This window comes from Moschus berezovskii, chromosome 20 (genome assembly GCF_049115385.1).
Source record: "Moschus berezovskii isolate FMDL1 chromosome 20, NW_MosBer_1.0, whole genome shotgun sequence".
In the NCBI taxonomy this organism is placed as follows: domain Eukaryota; kingdom Metazoa; phylum Chordata; class Mammalia; order Artiodactyla; family Moschidae; genus Moschus; species Moschus berezovskii.
The window spans coordinates 46,008,212-46,027,726 of record NC_142479.1 but is presented as its reverse complement, the minus strand read 5'-3'; the positions used below and the strand labels follow the sequence as shown (position 1 = coordinate 46,027,726).

Genomic DNA, 19,515 nt, shown 5'->3' with positions numbered 1-19,515 from the left:
TATTCTGCTTCAAAATAGATACATTATATTTGATGAAATTGCCATGAATTTTAATAACGTTAGTTTTCAGATATGCCCTGATGAGGACAATTCTTTAAACGTAAGTTTTCTCCAACTAGAAATCCATTTTTTGTCTTTATCAAAGGTAGTGTTGATCCACTTTAACTAATTCGTTCTCATTTTCTCAGCCTAGATTTTCTCAAGTTTTACTTTGCCACTAGTGGGTTGTTTTTAAAAACCATCTATATATATTGTAAGTAGGTTTCTAACTATATTTTTACCCATTGCCGACCTAAAACAAGCATAACATTTCTATAAGCACATTCACGAGACACCAGTCCCATAAGCCTTTACTCAGAAACTGACTCTGCCGTCAGTTCTGTCTAGCAGGGGTTTGTGCAGGTGCGCTGTTTCCCATACTTGTGCTTAAATCCTTTTTCTTCAGTGCCTTGCAGTCTGATGGCTCAGGTGGTAAAGAAATCTGCTTGCAATGCAGGAGACCCCAGTTTGATCCCTGGATCGGGAAGATCCCCTGGAGGAGGGTATGGCAACCCACTCCAGTATTCTTGCCTGGAAAATCCCACGGACAGACTCCTGGCAGACTCTGGTCCATGGGGTCGCAAAGAGTCAGACACTTAGCAACTAACACCTTCCTTTCACTTAAACGCAACCCTAGGACACACAGCACGGCCTTTCTGTTCCATACCTGTTCATTGTCTGGGTGTGGAAGCTCAGAGTCTTCAGGTCACAGATGACACTGGCTCCTACCTTTCTATGGAGTCAAGTGTTTGCACTTTGCATCCTTTTTCCCTAGTGACCTCGATAAGTGCATCCACTGTGTCTGGATGTAACTACCCATGTTAAAGGGACTGATGTTGAAGGCCAGGCTGAGCCCCCCAGGACCCCATGTGCTACCTGGAGCTCGGACATGTCCCCAGTCCCAGACCTCAAAGCACCCTGGGACTGGGTTAGCCCCCAATTCTGTCCTGAGCCCCTCTGGCCCAGTAATCTGGGCTTCACTGCCCGTCGAAGTATTAGTCATGTCCGACTCTGCTACCCCAGGGACTGTAACCTGCCAGTCTCCTCTGTCCATGGAGTGCTCCAGGCAAGAATACTGGAGTGGGTTGCCATTTCCTTCTCCAGGGGATCTTTCCAACTCAGGGATCGAAGCCAGGCCTCCTGCATTGTAGGCAGACTCTTTACTGACTGCCCTTAGTTATATCCTGATGCTACTATGAGAAAGGCATTTCTCAAGTGAAAATGCTGATGCCCTGAGAGGACCGGTGGAAAGGTGTCCAGCCTCCTGGACCTGCAGGAGGCACCAGAGCAGGAAGCAGATGGGGATCTCAGCGAGGTGGACTGCGTGCACAGGGCCCACTGATCCCCGCTTCCAGAGCTTCATAAAGGCTTTGTAAACAGACCTAGTCGGCAGACTCTGCCTACTTTTTAATGTGACAGTGGCGTTTTCTATTTCGTTTTGATTTGAAATCTCCAACCTGAAGCTGTTTATTGAATAACGGGACTAACCCCAGGAGTCTCATCTTCTGGTCGGCTGAACACTTATCAAGAGCAGTCCAGGTGAGAAGAGGCAATTTAACCGCCACTCAGACCCGCTGTGTGACATGCAGCACTGGCTGAAAATCTGTTTATTTTCTGGCCACACTGCACAGCACGTGGGATCCCAGCTCCCCAACCAGTGGGGGTTGGGGGGGGGAGGGGTGGAAACCCGCTCGGTGGATGGGCAGATTCTCAATCACTGGATCACCAGGGAAGAACCATGAATGTTCTTGAGGAGCGGTCCAGGGCATGCCCCTGCACTGAATTTGGGGTGGGCAGCCACTCTCAGCTTCCTTTTTGTCTCAAGCTGTCTCACTAGGGCCTGGCGGTGAGGACCCTCAGGACGAGCCCCACTATCAATGAGCCCACTGCTATGCCCAGAGCAGCCCCCCGGCGGACAGCCAGCTGCTTGGCCGACAGCCGGCCAGTGGGGGCGGGTAGGGCATGGACTGCTTCCGGAGTCCTGAGGAGGTCCAGGTGTCCCCCAGGCCTCGAGTAGGTCGTCAGGATCACACCAGGGGAGCTGCCTGTGGCCACTGCAAGGCAAACAGAAGCCAGTTCGGCCCTGGGTAGGGGACTGTGGAGCCACAGGATTGACCCCCTGCTTCACAGCAGGAAACACATGGGACAGCATCCTGTAGACCTGATGCGCAGCCAAGGCTGAGATCAGATGGGGTCAGATGACCTGGAGGTGTGGAACCTCCACCAGCAACCTCAGCACGTGACATGCTCAGTCACGCTGCCTCCCCCGCTCTCTGGCAACACTGAAGCCCCCAAAGCCTGTGCCGCTCCCCATGCCCACCCCAATCAAGGCACAGCCCAGGATGAGTGAGGTGTGGCTGCGGAGATAACCAGGCTGTGGTCTGTGGCCACACAGCCCTGGGCTCAGGCCAGCGCCAGGGCAGCAGAGCTCCGGTCTGACAGGGTGCGGAGGAGTGGGTGGGAAGGGCCCCCCACACCGGTTATCAAGCCAGGCTGAACTGCCTGACCCTCGGCTGCAGGCCTCCTGCCCACACTGGAGCTGGGTGGTGACAATGCGCCCTGAGGTCAGATGGTTGGTGCTCAGACCTCGTCACCTAATTTAGCAGCTAGCTGCAGGACAACAGGGAGGAGATCCAAGCACCCAACCCACGCCCTCCTCTGATGACAGGACCAAGGGTCATAGCCTCCCGCCTCCCAGGCCAGGCCAGACAGGGCCTGCTTCCTGGGATGTCAGTGTCCCCTCCTGGTGTCAGAACAGATGTCACTGTCACATTGAGGAAGAGAGGCAGCCTGGGTGCTTGCGGTTCCTGGCCACCCAAGCACACAGGGCAGTGTCACCTGAAGACACGACTGCTTTCTCAGGCCCGGGCCTCGGTCCTAGGGCCATGCTCTCAGTGCTCCCCAATGGCGGCAGTCCTGCATGTTTCTGCGCCTGAAGGAGAAAGAGTCACCAGGTCATCCTGCCAGCTGCCCATCCACCCGGCCTCAGCTGACCCCTGCAGGTTGAGCAGGATACACATGGTCACACACAGGCACACCTCAGGGGCTCCAGACCACTGCAATAAGGCGAATAACGCAGGCAGAGGACTTTTCCAGGTTCCTGGTGCACATAAAAGTAGTGTTTGCACAGCACTGAAGTCTGCTAAGTGTACAAGACAACTTGTACATACCGCAGTTAAATGATACTTCCTGGCTGGAAAATACCATCACCTGAGCCTTAAGCAGGTCATATTTTTGTGATGGTGACATCAGAGTTCAGTGATCACCCCTTACCATAAATGAGATGATGATAATGAGAAGATTTGAAATATGATGAGAATTATGAGCAAAGTGTGACTCAAAGACACAAAGCAAACAAATGCTGTTGCGAAGATGGTGCCTGCCAAATGCTCAACGTGGGGTGGCACCAGACCTTCAACCTGCAAAAACCACAACACCTGAAATGCGGTAAGGCCAGGCCTGCCATGTCCATGGTCTGGGGAACTTTAAATGGCGCTCTTTTAGATCTGGGTTGATCCATTGTCTCAGATGCCAGGAGGACTGGATCCACACACAAAGGCAAACACACACCCTCTGGGTTTCAGGGCCTGAGCCATAGAAGCAAACACCAGGCTGCCTGTTTCAGAAGTGCTCCCAAGAGGACGGCAGACAGGGTGCTGTCGGTACCGTTTCCAAGGTCACGGCTCGCCCTCGGGGTCATGGGGAGCCCTCTGCTTGAATTTGACTGGGGTGGGGGTGGGGGTCGCTGAGGATGGTGTCTGGCGTGGTTTCTTTGGTAACAGGAAGGGCACTCACCTCCTCTGCAGCCCGCTTCCAGTCCATCCGGGCCGTGTAAGTGACGAAGGCAGCGGTGGCCAGCATGACACAGACCAGCATGCCCAGCCAGAGGCCTGCAGGACACGAGGGTGAGTGAGGGCATCGACGATCACTAGGCCTGCCCCCCTCCCCCCACACCACGTACCCATGATCCCCATCCCGACCAGGAAGATCAGCATGACACCCAGCGGGAGGCCGATGGCGTAGTACATGACGGCATTCACCACGGCCCCGAAGGCCTGCCTGCCGGTCCCACGCAGGACCCCAGCATAGAGACACTGCGGGAGGCGGAAGGGCTGGGGGTTGGTGATGCTGAGGTGATGATGGGTCTTAGCAGTGGGGCTTCTTCAGGAATCTACAGGCCACAGCCTTGTTTAAGTCCACAACACGGGCTAGGAGGGGCCCTCGTCCCCCTTCCTTCCTGGAGGGACCTGGCCAGGGTCACACAAGGCTGCTGCGTTTCACATACAGGGGGAGGGGTGGACTGGGAGTTTGGGATGAGCAGAAGCAAACTATTACATATATGATGGATAAGCAAGGTCTGAGTATAAAGCACAGGAACTGCGTTCAATATGCTATGATAAACCATTATGGAAAAGAATATTTTAAAAAATGTACACCAACTCAATGGACATGAACTTGGGCAAACTCCGGGAGACAGTGAGGGGCAGGGAGGCCTGGCTGCCCTCCAAGAGGTAGAAAAGAGTCAGACGTGAATTAGCAACTGAACAACAATACATACATGTATAACTGAATCACTTTGCTACACAGTAGAAATTAACACATTATAAATCAACTATTCTACAGTGAAAAAAAGAACTTTTACAACTCAGTAATAAAAAGATAATTACTATGGGTTGACTTGTGTCCCCCCTCGAAGATGCTGAAGTCCCAATCCCAGGACCTCCAAATATGACCTTAATTGGAAATAGCATCTCTGCAGAAGACCAAGTTGAGATAAGGTCATCAGGGTGGACCCTACCCCGAGAAGAAAGGTGTCCTTGTATAAAGGAGAAATTGGAACACAGACATGCAGAGAGGGAAGACAATGTAAACAGACATGGGAAATGATGCCTTCTACGTGTTCAGGGGCTCCTGAGGGTTCCAGAAGCTCAGCAGAGCCTGGAGTAGATCCTCCCCTGGCGCCCTGGATCTAGGACCTCTGGTATACAGAACCGCGAGACGATCCATTTCTGGTATGTTAGGTCACTCAGCTTTGCATGCTTTGTCAGGGCAGCCCTGGCAGGCTCAGATAACAAGAACCCGATGTCTGCAGTGGACAAACACACGAGCAGACACTTCACCCGAGGAGACACACAGATGGAAGGGGCTCAGCGTTAGTCATTCAGGAAACGCACATCAGGGACTCCCAGGTTGTCCAGTGGTTAGGGCTCTGTGCCCGCACTGCAGGGGGTCTCGGTTTGATCCCTGGTTGGGCAACTAAGATCCCACATGCTGTGTGGCATGGCCAAAAGAAATGTACCTTAAAACTACATTGAGATACCTGTACAGACCCATAAGGATGGCTCTAATAAAAATGAGAAATAATATAGTTTCTGCTGTAAAGTTATCAGTTATACATATATATATATTCTTTTTCTTTTCTATTATGGTTTATTACAGGATACTGAATATAGTTCCCTGTGCTATACAGTAGGACCTTGTTGTTCAGCTGTTTCATATATAGTAGTATGTATCAAGCAGAGACATTACTTTGCCAACAAAGGTCCGTCTAGTCAAGGCTATGGTTTTTCCCGTGGTCATGTGTGGATGTGAGAGTTGGACTGTGAAGAAAGCTGACTGCCGAAGAATTGATGCTTTTGAACTGTGGTGTTGGAGAAGACTCTTGAGAGTCCCTTGTACCGCAAGGAGATCCAACCAGTCCATTCTAAGGGAGATCGATCCTGGGTGTTCATTGGAAGGACTGATGCTAAAGCTGAAACTGCAATACTTTGGCCACCTCATGCGACGAGTTGACTCACTGGAAAAGACTCTGATGCTGGGAAAGGTTGGGGGCGGGAGGAGAAGGGGACGACAGAGAATGAGATGGCTGGATGGCATCACCGACTCTGTGGACATGAGTTTGAGTGAACTCCGGGAGTTGGTGATGGATAGGGAGGCCTGGCGTGCTGTGATTCATGGGGTCGCAGAGAGTCGGACACGACTGAGCGACTGAACTGAACTGATCCTGTAGGATTCCACAATGTTGGGTATATGTCCTTAAACGTTTGTCAAAATCCAGAGAATGCACACCAACAATGAACTGTGGACTTAATGGATCAATATTCTTCATCAAGTAAACAAATGTCCTGTACTAATACATGATGTAAATAAAAGGGGGAACCAGGGGAGGGGAGGGGCTTATGGGAACTCTGTATTTGCTCAATTTTTCTGTAAACTGCTCTTAAAATCTACTTTTTCCAATTTCAAGGCAAACAATAATACCAAGAATTAGCAACACAGGGGTGAATTGGAATCCTGGTACATTGCTGGTGGGAATGTAAAATGATACCGTTGTTTTGGAAAACAGCTCAATGGTTTCTTACAAAGTTAAACGTAAACTTACGCTTCAACCTAACAATTCAACTACCTTAAGACTCTACTAAGAGGCAGGAAAACATACGTCCACACAATGACTCATACTTGAATGTTCCCAGCAGCCTTAGTCACCGCAGGCCACACTCAAAACAACCCAAACGTCCATCACCTGATGAATGGGTAGACAAACATGTCACAGCCACAGAGTGGACTATTATTCAACCACAAAAAGGAATGAAGTCCTGAAAAATGCTACGCCATGGAAGAACCTCAGAAACATTTCAAGAAGTGAACGAAACCAGGCATGAAAGACCACATACTCTGTAATTCCATGTCTATAAAATAACCAGAAAAGGCAAGTACGCACAGACAGAAAGTGGATCAGTGCATTACCGGGGGCTGCCCGTGGGAGCAGGCAGTGGCTTCAAAACAGGCCCCAGGAATTCTGTGGGGGTGACAAAAACAGTCCAACACTGGATTGTAGTGCTGGTTCCATTAGTAGACACTTACTCAAAGGTTTGACTTGTGCATGTAAAATGCTTGAATTTATGGTATGTAAATTATAACTCAAGAAAGGCATAAAAAATATAAAATAAAAAGTAGGTCCATGGAAGACTTAAATTAAGAACAATATAGGGCTTCCCTGGTGGCTCAGTGGTAAAGAATCCACCTGTCAATGGAGTCACGGGTTTGATCCACTGTCTGGGATGGTCCCACATGCTTCACAGCAACTAAGCCCATGTGCCACACTATTGAGCCCTCGCGCCCTAGAGATGCAATGACTGAGCCCCTGCACCCAAAAGCCCGTGCTCCACAACAAGGGAAGCCTGAGCTCCGCCACGAGAGAGTAGCCCCCATGCCCACAACTAGAAAAAAACCTCAGCAAGGAACGAAGACCCAGCATAGCCAAAAATAAATAAATAAAATTATTTTTAAAAAAGTAAAAAGAATAACAGATCTAGAGAGTTCTCTGGCAATTCAGTGGAGCTTCTACTGCAGGCAGCACCAGTTCAGTCTCTGGTCAGAGAACGAAGATCCCACATCCCGCATGGTGCAGCCAAAAAATAATTTTAATAAAAAAATATATATATACAGATAGATATAACCGGGAGTAAAGATAATAGATGCAGCGATATGCACTGCAAGCCCCTGGCAGTTGTGAGCTGTGAATCTGCTGTGGGTTCCCTGGTGGGCAGTGAACAGAGAGGTTCTGCCTTAGGAGCATTTAGGAATGCAGAGCCCTCTGCGGCCTGACCCTGCAGGAGTTTCTCAGCTGTGGCCTCACCTTGGAACTAGAGAAAAAATAATTATAGTGTCCTTGCAGAAGCCATAACAGAACCCAGAAGAGGGTTTCTTTTAATGTTTTGCAATTAAAGCTGTGAATTTGATGACAAAACCCGGCCCAAAGCAAGTGGTCCTGATGAGGTCAGAAATGTGCTCCAAGCCTGTGCCCAGCTAGACTCAAAGGCCAGCCCTGGAATGTATGGGGAACCCGCCAGAGTGCCAGGGCTTTGGGGAAAACTCTCTACGAATATACTTTCTCCCAACGGTTCTTTCTTTCCTTCCTATAAGAGCTGATGATGACTCTGTGCGGGTGTTTGCCTCCTGCCCCTTCCTGCTCTCTAAGCACACGCTCCAGGAAGAGACTTGGGGTTTCCTGTAAGATCGCCCAAGGTGTGAAGACGATGACCCAGGGCTTCAAATCCTGCTCAACAAATGAGACTTCGGTGCTCGTTGTCTCTATGCCAGGCTGTTAAACATTCACAGAATTCAGATTTGCACTCAATGGGACCTGCTCTTCAGTGATCCAAGCGGAAAGTTGGGCCCCTCTGTACTCTGGGAGCCTCTATTCTGGAAACCAGTGTGGCTGCTCCTGGCCAGATGGGGCCTGGGTCAGAGCTGTGCCCTGTTCCCCCCCTACCCAATCGTGGGGAACAAGGAAGAAGAGGGTTTATGATTCTGCACTGGAAGAGTGGTCAGTATTTTGCTAATCTGCACGCATCTCAGTGAGTTGGAACTGTAGGAGAGAAAAGGGGGAGGCATTATTCTGAATAATAACAGACCCAACAAGAGCTGCCACTTACTCTGTAGTCAGCCCTAAGCAGGCAGCTCAAACTCACAGCGCTGAGCTGCTGGCGGGGAGAGGGGTTGGGAACATGGGGGTCGGAGCGGGACTCACACAGAGGGCATCGAACAGCTGGAAGAAGATGTACAGCGGCAGGACCTCGTTGACCAGGGCAACGACTTCCCTGTGGGGACAGGGGGCCGTGAGACATGCCACGACCTTGGAGTCCCACTCCTGTCCCATCTATTCCGTCCTGCCCCCACCTTCTCTGAGCCCAGGTGGTCACCCCAGGCCAGGCCAAGCCAGGTCACTCCTGTCCCTGAGTCTCCCTGTGTGTGGGGGAGATGCCCGAACCCCCAGAGAAGCCCCAGCAGCTCTGCCCTGCCCTTCGGTCGGTGCCTGGTCTGTGCACAGGCAGCAGCTGCGGCCCCCGACGTGAGGCGGGAAAGCCAACTACCTACTCATCGTTGGTGAAGATGTGGCCCAACTTGTTTCTCAGGAGGCTCAACAGGACGCCCACAACCAGCGAGGTTCCAACTGCAAGAGATAAAGGCAGTGAGGCCGACCCAGCCCAGGGAGGAGCCTGGCTCCCCTCAGCCTGAGCCAGCCCAGCCGCACGTCCACTTGGACAAAGACCCTCATCTGTGGTCCCATGATGACAACATGCAAAATGCCCTTCCTCCCGTGGTTCTCAAAATGGGGTCCCTGGACTGGCAGTTGCCTAGGGAGGCAGATTCTCAGACCCCCATTTCTGACCGACTGAGTCAGAAACTGCCGGGGTTGGGGGAGGTTCGGGTTTTGACACCCAACTCCTCCACCCCACCCCCAACCTAGGTCTAAAACATGAGAACCACTGCTCTCCATTAGGAGCTGATCTGAGCCTGGCAGCTGCAGAAAGCAGAGACAGGATGGATGCAGAGGGGTCCTTTATGAGGGTCACCACGAGCAGGCCCCAAGCTCCCAGGGACTCCAGGAGGCCGAGCTCACAGGAAGACCTAGAGGACTGGGAGCCTGGGGAGGAAGGGCCTTCCCAGTGTCACACTACGTGATGGAAACTGCCGGCCCAGACCCCCAGCGGTGGGGAAGCGGCTGGAAGGGAAACAGCAGGCTTGCTGCTCTGGGCCACGTAACAGGTACCACAGGCTTGGAAGGTAGCTGTGGCTCTCAGGGCCTCTCCTGGCCTAGGCCTGACCCCACCCACCTGTGCAGAGGGTGCCTGAGATGGCTGATCGCTTGGCTTGCACAGTGTCTCCAGCTCCCAGGGCTGTCCCCACTCGAACACAGACCGCGATGCTGAGCCCCATGGGGATCTGGACTCAGAGAGAAGAAGGTACGGTCAGTCCCCTCCTACCCCAGGCCAAGAGGGAGGGAAGCAGGGTGTTCCTGGCTGCTGGTAACCAGACGTGAGATCAGCGGCTGGCAGGTGGGGTTGGGGTACCCCAAGCGAGCCAGCCAAAGCTCCACCATGGCTGAGCTATCAGACACCACAGGCAACCAAAATCAACACATAGCCAAAACCTCATGAGTAAACACGACATAAAGGGGCGAGTGTAGTCGTAAGTCTGTCAGAAAAGGTCCCTGCAAGAAAAAGGTTGACCACTGCAACATAAGAATCACCTTATAAATCAGTTTTATACATGTAGGTTTCTGCGACTCCCTTGATTAAAGCTGGGCTCACAGAGTGTGAACCCCAGAAGGCTGGCAGAGGCTACACAAGTGACACGGGACACCCCATGTGTCCCTGAAAAGGAAGGAACTGTGGGGAGTTCTTTCCCTGGTGGAGGCAAGAAAGTGCCCCCAAAGGGCTCTGTTCCCCAGGGCCCACCACTAGGGGTGTGCAAGAACATGGGCCCACTGCTAAAGGGAACATCCCGTTTTTCAAAAAAATGCAAAAACCCAGATTGTGATATGAAATCTCCCAATTTTAAATGATGCAAATCAGTTCAAAACAATTCCGACATGGAGAGTTCTGTATCACCCTTGGCGGAGCGGCTTTGGGCCACATGTGCCTGTTAGGGCCTGGGTCTGGTGGACACAGGAGGTCTGGAGGGTCCCTCAGGAGACAGAAATGGCCTCTGGGGGGACAGCTGCCCCTCCCCCTCTGACACCCCCAGGCCATCAGGGGGTTGGGCTGGGGACAGAACAAAAGGTGCCTCCCATGAGCCTCACCATGTAGATGACGGTAGCCACCTCATAGATGACCGCTTGGGCAGAGAGGTCGAGCACGCTGAGTAGGCCTGCGGAGGTGGGCGGGAACACAGTGAGTGTCCAGCCAGCTGGCCAACAGCCCTGGGCTGACAGAGTGCCCCTTGCTCTTGGGACCAAGGGGCCAGTGGCTTCCAAGGTCAGACAGCAAAAACCACCTTTCCACTTGGCCTTCAGCCTTCCAGGAGACCCCTGCCTGGGTGTGCCAGGGTCAGGGTCTCTTTCCTGTATAACACGGTGTGATGAGGGAGGGAAGAAAACTGGACCAAGGTCAAGAAGCCTGAGTTCAGCTCTCGGCCCAGTTGGGATGACTCTGGACAGCCTCTTTTACTCTTGGGACTCAATTTTCTCATCTATAAATGGGGTCTGGGGTGGACTGGAAGGTTTCTTGGGGCCATTCCAGCCCTGGCTGTTTGGACTCTGTTCTGAGTCCATTGATGACCACAAGATGTGCCAGTTGCACCAGTTCCATCTCACTCCATCTCTGACCAAAAATCATGCCCAGGTGTCCACTCCATGCCAGGCCTAGACTGGGCAGCGCTGGGCCCAGGCCTGCCTGCTGGAAGCTCACAGTCTGGCGGGGAGCCAGGCTGGGTGGGTGAACCACCTATCCGGGGGAGGGTGCTTCCCACACCCCGCTGTCCCACGTACCCACAAGGAAGCTCCCGATCTCGTAGGCCCACCACTCGACGCACAGCATGAGCATGCTGGGGACGGCCAGGCGGAAGAAGGGGCCCCAGTCCTGCAGGCACTCCCAGGACCAGCCTAGGAGCAGAAGCCAGCTGGCTGAGCCCCCATCCGCCTTGCGGCCCAGCCAGCCTGCCCACCACCGGGGCCCACAGCTTTTGGCTCCACACAGCAAGCCCAGGCACTTGGCACCAGGCAGGATGGGGGCAGGAGGAGAAGAGCACCAGCTAACACCTTGGGCAGCACCCCTGGGTGGAAGCCTGGGCTGGCAGACAGCCCAGCCCTTCCTGGGCCCCATCTCCTCGGATGAAATTTTAGTCCTTATCTCTGCCCCATCTCCCCGAAGGGCTGCTGGGAGGGTGGCACAACATCAAGGTGCCGGGAGGTTTCACAAGGCAGACAGGGTTATACAGCCATGGGGGAGAGAGGGACCCACGGTCCACAGAGCTGGCTTTCAGGAGCTGAAAGTTCAGCACCTAGGCCTAGGAGCAGGTTCAAGCCCACTTCTGTGATTTGGGGTGAATGACAAACTCTCTCGGCACCAGCTTCCTCCACGTAAATAAAAATGGAGTTAACAAGGCGTCATGAAGCTTATCTAAGCAATGTGGGTGCAGCCTGCTGCTGGCACCCAGCATTCTATCCGAGTTGTCTTTCAACCTCCAACAGGAGCCAGGAAGCTCCTGTCCCATCCCCAGCAGGGCTGTGCCCCATGACACACTGGACTGGAAAACCGGGCTTCTAGGGGTGGGGTGCAGAGGCCAAGAGGTGGGTGCAGAGGTGGATGAGGGTACAGATACAGGGGATGGGGAAGGGGTGGACCCTGAGGGATGTGGGGACAGGCCCGGGGCAGGGCTCCTCCAAAGGCTCCAGCTGGGAGCCCACCCACGAAGTGAAGGCCCTGGGCTGGCACTGGTGGCCTACCCACCCCTCAGCAAGCCCCTCCCTAGGCGGGGGCCCCTCCACACCTGCCCACGTCTCCAGATGCAGCTTCTTCAGCACAATGTAGAACAGGAGGAAGACAGCCTGCGTGAACTGGGAGATGGTGTTGGCAAACGCGGAGCCCCTGACAGAGGAGGGAAGGCCGGACTGGAGCAAAGGCCAACTCCAGCCCTGGGGGCAAGAAGGGGACAGGCCTGGCTCATCCCCAGTCCCCCACGATGCCCCTGTGGCTGAACAGTGTGGACAGCCTCCACAGTCCTTGTTGTGAGGGACTGGCTGCCCCCTCAGGGGTAGGCAGGGTTCCGGACCAGGCTGCCACAGCCCCTGCCCATCTGATCCCCCAACCAGCCCCTGCAACGCCTTACTCACCTGCACCCTGCAACACTTGGCCCCCTCAACCAGGCCCTGCAGCCCCCTGCTCACCTGACCCCCTGGCCCAGCACAGAAACCAGGACATAGTTGGCCAGGCCATTGACGCAGTTGCCCACAATGCCGCTGAAGACTTGGGGCCAAACGATGCCCTGAAATAGGTGAAAACTGGCTCACTGAGTAGGGGGACACCAGAGGGGCACAGGCTGGGGACATGAGGCTCCCCACAGACCCCTGTGTGGAGGTCAGAACAGGGACCCCAGGCATTCCTCCCCCGCTGGACAGTGCAGTGTGGGGGCAGCTCCAGCTAGGGCCCTGTACCTGATTCTGCAAGTACTTGGCCTGCAGGCTGTAGAGAAAATTTGCCTGTGTAAATAAACAGAGACAAGTAAACAACACCTCCACATGGACAAGAACAGACACTGCTGAGATGAGTCTGGGGCAACTGCTTCACCGGAGTGTGTCCCAACCTGCAGATATGCACCGTGCTGGCCTATGCACCTGCCCTGCCTGAGGGGTGGTGCCGGGATGGGACCAGCGGGCAGGAAGGGTGGACCCGAGAGGGGCTCCAGTGCTCCAGCAAGAACGAAAGGGACTGGGCCCCTGGCCGTCAACCAGGCCTGTTCACAGAAGGGCCACCAGAGCCCACAGGTCGGGGCCACCCTAGGACCTGTCTCCAGCTGCCAGAGACAAGACTCTGGATGGAGGGGCTGTGGGCGGAGGGAGTAGGGGTAGGAGGGTGGAGGCCACCAGCAGCCCCTGGCAGAGCAGGGTGGAGACCTCAGAGGAGTCCACGGAGGACAGAGGGGGCCTGCGTGTGCGTGTGTTTGTCTTGGGGGCATTTCCCTGCGCTTCCTGCCCTTTCAGAGCCTGGCCCAGGCCTGTGCCCCCTGCCCACCCTCCCTGCAGCCTTCCACCTCTTTTCGGGACTGTACAGTCAGCAAGAGTGTGCCGCTGGATTCAGGTACTGGCTCTGGGCCTCCTGTGAGCGTTGTGGCCTTAGGACACTTACTTAACCTCTCTGTGCCTCAGTTTCCTCACCTAAAATGGGGATAATACTGTGCGTGTGAATCTGTGCTATTTATACATACATTTATACACTACGCTAATATTGCAAAAGTGCTTACAAAACAGCATTTGGCACATTTAGGAGTTCCAAAAGTTGGGTTAGCATCATGACTAAGACAAGTGATGTTTCTCATCCCACAAGGAATTATGTTCAGCAGCATCTTTGCCTGGGAGAGAGGCTTTGTTGATTTGATAAAGTGGCTGCCACAGTGATAACTTGGAAGTTTCCCCTGACCCAGCCCCAGGGGCCCTGTTGGACAAGACACCTTCACTTGGTCTGAAGAGCCAAAGGTTTGGAGGAGAAAGACCAGACTTTTCAGGTGGTTTCCATGATACAGAAGAAATCTGGAGCTGGCCAGGCCCCAAAGAAGTCATAGCACTGGCCTTCCAGACGGGACGGTGAGGCTGGGGCTCCCTGACAGGCCTGGTGTCCCCTACGGGAACCCTGAACTCACCCCAACCCCTCTCCCTTCCCAGGTCCATTCTCAAGAGCTCTGTTACTGGTGCTGGGGGGATAGAGGGAGGCAAAGCAAGGGAGGATGGGGGGTGAGCAGAGCGAGGGAAGGCTGAGGAGGGCAGAGCAAAGGAAGAGAGAGGCAGAGAGGGAACACAGAGCCGGGCAGAGACAGAAAGGTGGACTCCCCTGAGACAGCCTGCCACGTGGTGACACGTCCACTGACCACAGCAAATCACACCGTGCAGCCATGAGCCCCAAGTGGACACATGGACCACTGGGTGGGGCTCAAATCTCAGAAACTTATCTGTGTGGGTGGACTGTTTACTTAATATTCAATAAATTAACAGAGAAAGAACATTCAATAACGACTCTTAGAAAACATCTGTTAGAAAGATTACAGTCCTAAACACAAAAGTAAAAATCATTACAAAGTTCAAATAAAATAAAGGCAAATGCTTATATAATCCTGCGATGGATGAGTGTTCTTAAGCTCATCAAAGACAGACATCATAAAGGATGGGATTTATGGATGTTATGTATACATTAAAAATTCTTTAAGAAAAAAGTATCAAAAAATTAGAAGGCAGCTGAAAAACGTTTGTGACACACATGTCAAAGGAGTGAGATATTATTCAACAAGAGTTAAAATAATTAGGAAGAGATTAATCCACTAAAATAAGCAAAAGATGTGGGCAATTCAGAGGAGGAAAACAAATGATCAAAGACATGAAAAAAACACTCAAATTCATTTGCAATAAAGTGCATGTTAAAATAACCTATTTGGAGAAATATTGGAGAAACCTATTGGAGAAAACATTTTAACATTTTAACAATACTCTGTGCTGATAAGAATATTGTTCTTGAGGGTAGAATTGATACAAACCAGTAACAAAAGCCACTGACAGAGCAACTCCAATTCCAATAAGGCATCATTACAGAAATTCACAAAGATTTTTCTACAAGAATGCTGATCACAACCAAATTTATAAGAGTGACCACAGCAAACAACCTAAATACCCAACACATGGGGACTGGTTAAGAAGTTACGGCAAAGGGGGGATACTGTGGGGCCTCTGACATGGGTATGTGGACAGTGATTTAAGCATAGCCACTCCAGTACTCTTGCCTAGAAAATCCCATGGATGGAGGAGCCTGGTAGGCTGCAGTCTGTGGGGTCGCTAGGGGTCGGACACGACTGAGCGACTTTACTTTCACTTTTCACTTTCACACACTGGAGAAGGAAATGGCAGCCCACTCCAGTGTTCTTGCCTGGAGAATCCCAGGGACGGGGGAGCCTGGTGGGCTGCCGTCTATGGGGTGACACAGAGTCGGACACGACTGAAGTGACTTAGCAGCAGCAGCAGAGACTGACTAATGATATATTTGAAAGGGAAAACGTGGATTACAGAACAACATACACACACTGGTCCCATTTCACACTACAGGTGTGTCTCTATGTTTGATAACACACACACACCTATGAAGGGAAACAGTCCTGGAGGGAGAAGTTAACCTGCCTTTTCTCTGGATAGCAGGGTTATGGAAGATTTGAAATGTTTCTTCCCCAGGCTTTCCAGAATCTCTCCTGTAAGTGGTTTTCTAACCAGAAAAAGGTGTTGTGCTACTTTTTAAAAGTTCAATCTGCCTCCAACCACTGACCACAATGTCAAGTTTTCTGAGGCCCCTCTGGCCACCAGCATGAGGGCTGAGGGGCGCCTGACTGGTAGGGGGTCAGGATCCAAGCTCCATAAAACAACTCACCGGCAGGCCTGGGATGTAGAGCTGCACGTACTCCTGGGCCAGCCTGCAGGAGAAACAACCAGGCTCTGAGCCGAGCAGCCTATGCCCTGGGTGTGGGGAAAGCTTCAGCAGACTTTACCTCGAAAACAAGACCCCCAGAGACATCTGGAACCTCGGTGGGGGTGGGGTGCCAGGAGGCGGGGCCCAAGAACCAAAGGACCCGAACACAGGCTCTCAGGGCTGGGGTTTGTAAGGGGGAAAGCAAGGTTCCATCACGTTAAGAATTAACTACAGAAAGTGCACATAACAGGAAATGAGAGAGGTATTCCTACGAGGAAACACATCCTACATTAACAACACAGTGTGCAATTCTTCAGAAATGGGGTTCGGTCCTGTTCCCACTGTTTGCGATGTGGGGTGTGCACATGTCACTGCTTCCGAAGCCTCTGCGGGGCTCGGACCCACGCTGGGACCAGATGCAAACCAACCCCATACAAATGCCTTTTCTCAATTAAAATGGGTTGTGGTCTGCCCCCTGCTGGCCACAGCTGGAGCAGCATGCTGTGGGGAGAGTCCCCAGACCAAGCCCCCAGGATGGCTGGAGACCCAGAGAGAGCAGCACGGGCTGGGGTGGGCCTCCCGGGGTCACACGGCCCTGCCCGCCCCAGCGCACCTGGACACGGCCGGGTCCTGCCTGCATAACAGCAGGATGAGCTGGGTGTTGAGGAAGAGCGCCCAGCAGGGCAGACAGCAGAGCAGCAGCACCAGCACGCCCCGCTGCAGGATGACGCCCACATGCTTCTTGTTGGGACTGCCGAAGCTCTGGAACACAGGGGTAACGCCTGCCCCGCGCCTGCCCTCCACTGGCCAGCTGGTGGGGGCGGGTGCGCTGGGCAGCCCTCCATCACTCCCCAGTCCCCGCCCAGGGCTTCCTCTGAGGGGCTCAGCGGCTCAGAGTGACCACAGCGGCTGTTTGCAGAGCTCCAGACCCTGTCCAGCCACGGTGCCCAGTACTCCGACGAGTCCTGATGGGGGAGGCACTGCCCACCCCCCACCATCCCTGAAGCACCAGCGCATGCGAGTCCTCCCTGGGGAGTGAGCAGCAACCAAGCCCACCGTGAGCCCCAGGCCCCCAGAGCTGAGCCCTTCCGGGTGGTGGGCCCCCCAAGGGCAGCAGGCCCCCTCTGTGTGCCCTCAGCACACAGGGCCAGAGGATTCAAGGTCAAAGTCAGAGGACTCAAGGTCAGAGGACTGTCTTTCATTCCAGAGCTCTCTCGCCCAGCCACCCTGGCAAGGGGAGGGTCTGGTCCCTAAAGCACGTGGTCCCTGGGGGTGGGTGTACAGGGACAGCTGCCCCCCAAAGGCCTGCCTGACAGGTTCCCGGATGCAGGGGCCACTGGGGGGCCTCGGGTGTGTGCCCAGCCCTGCCCTTTCTGCAGCAGCTGTGGGACTGGCTCCGGCCCTGCTGGCTCCCAGGGGCCCACCTACCTGGGACATCAAGGTGTCACAGGCCGAGGACAAACCAAACCCGATGGAAACTCCACAGACGTTGACAAACTGGAGCCACACACAGGAAAGAATGCAGGCTTTCAGGAGGAGACCGAGAGGGGACCATGCACCTGGGGGGTTGCCCAGCAGTGGGAGACCCCTCCTGGCCGGGCCTGTGCGTGGGGTGTGCTCGGGCGAGGCCAGAGGTCCAGCTGTGCCCTCAGGCCGTGTCTTCTCCCAGGAGCCCAGGGGAGAAGGTCCTGGCTGTACTCACGGCCACCGAGAGGGTCACTGCCGCCAGCTCCACTGTGCCCAAGTGTCCGCAGAACACCGTGCTCACGACATAGACCATGAAGTTCAGCATCTGGAAGAGGAACTGAAGGCCGGGGCCAAGGTCAAGGGCCCTGCTCACCCCGGCAAGAGGCTCTCCAGGCCCTGACCCCCAAGAAGCCCCTCTGGGCCACAGGGCGAGTCGCCCACAGTGGAGGAGCGAGAGTGTGGCCGAGGCTGGGTGGCAGAAGGCCTGGGTCCTGCCCCCACCCCACAGGGCAACAGCATCGTTGACCCCTGAGCTCTGGTTCCCCTGCGGGGAGTGGGTACAGCTGGCGATGTTACTGTAACCATCTCGTCAGGCTGCATGCAAACACAGAGGAGTGGAGTGAAGACACCAAAACCCTAGTAAATCTCTGTCCACGTGAAGGGATTGGAAAGGAGTGTCTTCTTTTACTGTTGTCCAAACTCTTACAAGGAGCCCGTGTTTAGTAGTCTTTATGGTCAAGAAAAAAATGTACCTGGAGCCATTTTCCCTTTGAAAATAAATGGGCAAAGGCCCCTCTTCCAACGCAAACACCTGTGCAGGCACCCCTGGGCTCCCCTTGGCCTCTTGGGCCTCTCGACCAGCCTCCCCATGGGTTCCTGAAGGAGGACACACCTGGCCCCTCTGATGGTGGGGGGAGGGGGCTGCCCACCACTGAGAGAGGTCAGACCCCACCAGGCTCTGGGTGGTGACCCCTGGACACCGTCACTGCGGGTGATTTCTGGGGAAGGCCTCGAGCAGCCCCTCACCCCCGTCTCCTTACCAGGGGTCCAGAAAGGACGAAGAGCGTCCGCGCCTCAGCTCCAAAGCCAACAGGGACCAGCCTGCGAAGGGCAGGGCAGCAGCTCCTTTGGCCTGGGGGGACCATGTCCTGGGGGCTGTCCATTCCAAGCCCAGGCCACCCAGCCACCCTGCACGCCTGAGCACCTTCTTGGCCAGCCTCACCCAGCCGGCCAGGGTAAGCGTACAGCCTGGCTAATGAGTAAGGGGTGGAGGAGGGGCCATGGCCACCCATGGGACTGGCCCTGCCCCCTGTGAAGGCCAGCCCTGTGGCCCGACCCACTAGCCCCGGACAGAACAGAAGTCTGGGCACCCAGAGTCACCACGCTGACCCCCTTCCAGGGGGTTGGCAGCAAAGGCCCAGGAAGTGCAGGTGTGGGGCAGGGCTGAGGGGGCCAAGGATTCTCTGTCCAGGTGAAAAGAGAGACTCACACTCAGGTGGCAAAGCCAGGGTTCAGAGCGGTCAGTTCTGACAAGGGGCTCTCTGCCCCACAGATGCAGGGCATTCAGTGGTCCAGCCCTCAGGGTTCTGGGTTTCCCTCGTGCTCCCCAGGGTGCTAAGCAGGTCATGGTCAGCCCATCATCCAGGGAGCAGGTCCTTGGCTGAGGATCTGCAAACATCCCCCAGAATTTGTATGATGAAAACTCATAACTTCCTCCACGTCCCCCTCCATGCTCTCTGCCCCCTGCTGCTCACAGGAGCAAGGGAGTGAGGTGAGGTGCGGCGGGGCGGGTTGTGAGAATCCCTGCCCTTCCACCTGTGTGAGGACTGCTCCCCCCAGGGTGGGGGCTGCCCAGGTGCTGACTTTCAAACCTCCACTTCCAGCCTTTTTCTACAAAGACCCCACTACTGTTGGGGTGACTGCAAATGCAGCAAGCACCACGTTCAGTGCCTGCAGGCTCGGGCCCAGGTTTGGTTTTCCAGGATTTCAGCCCGCGTGAACTGGCACAGAGTCTCGGAGCAGAGCGGCCACCCAGTCCCACGCGGGGTCCCCTGGCCAGGTGAGG

General features: G+C 54.3%; 1 protein-coding gene across 1 annotated transcript; it reads right to left on the bottom strand.

Moving 5' to 3' along the window:
• Positions 1-1,818: 1,818 nt before the first annotated feature.
• SLC47A2 (solute carrier family 47 member 2) lies at positions 1,819-18,628 on the bottom strand. The gene is made up of 17 exons (XM_055396649.2): positions 18,491-18,628; positions 17,686-17,787; positions 17,412-17,480; positions 16,597-16,745; positions 15,945-15,987; positions 12,980-13,024; positions 12,713-12,810; positions 12,316-12,413; positions 11,315-11,428; positions 10,628-10,695; positions 9,660-9,768; positions 8,920-8,995; positions 8,573-8,642; positions 4,001-4,133; positions 3,835-3,929; positions 2,878-2,971; positions 1,819-2,093 (listed from the first exon to the last, which is right to left on the bottom strand). The coding sequence occupies exons 1-17, from the start codon at positions 18,611-18,613 to the stop codon at positions 1,873-1,875; spliced, it is 1,707 nt and encodes a 568-aa protein (XP_055252624.2). The 5' UTR covers positions 18,614-18,628; the 3' UTR covers positions 1,819-1,872.
• Between the last annotated feature and the right edge of the window lie 887 nt (positions 18,629-19,515).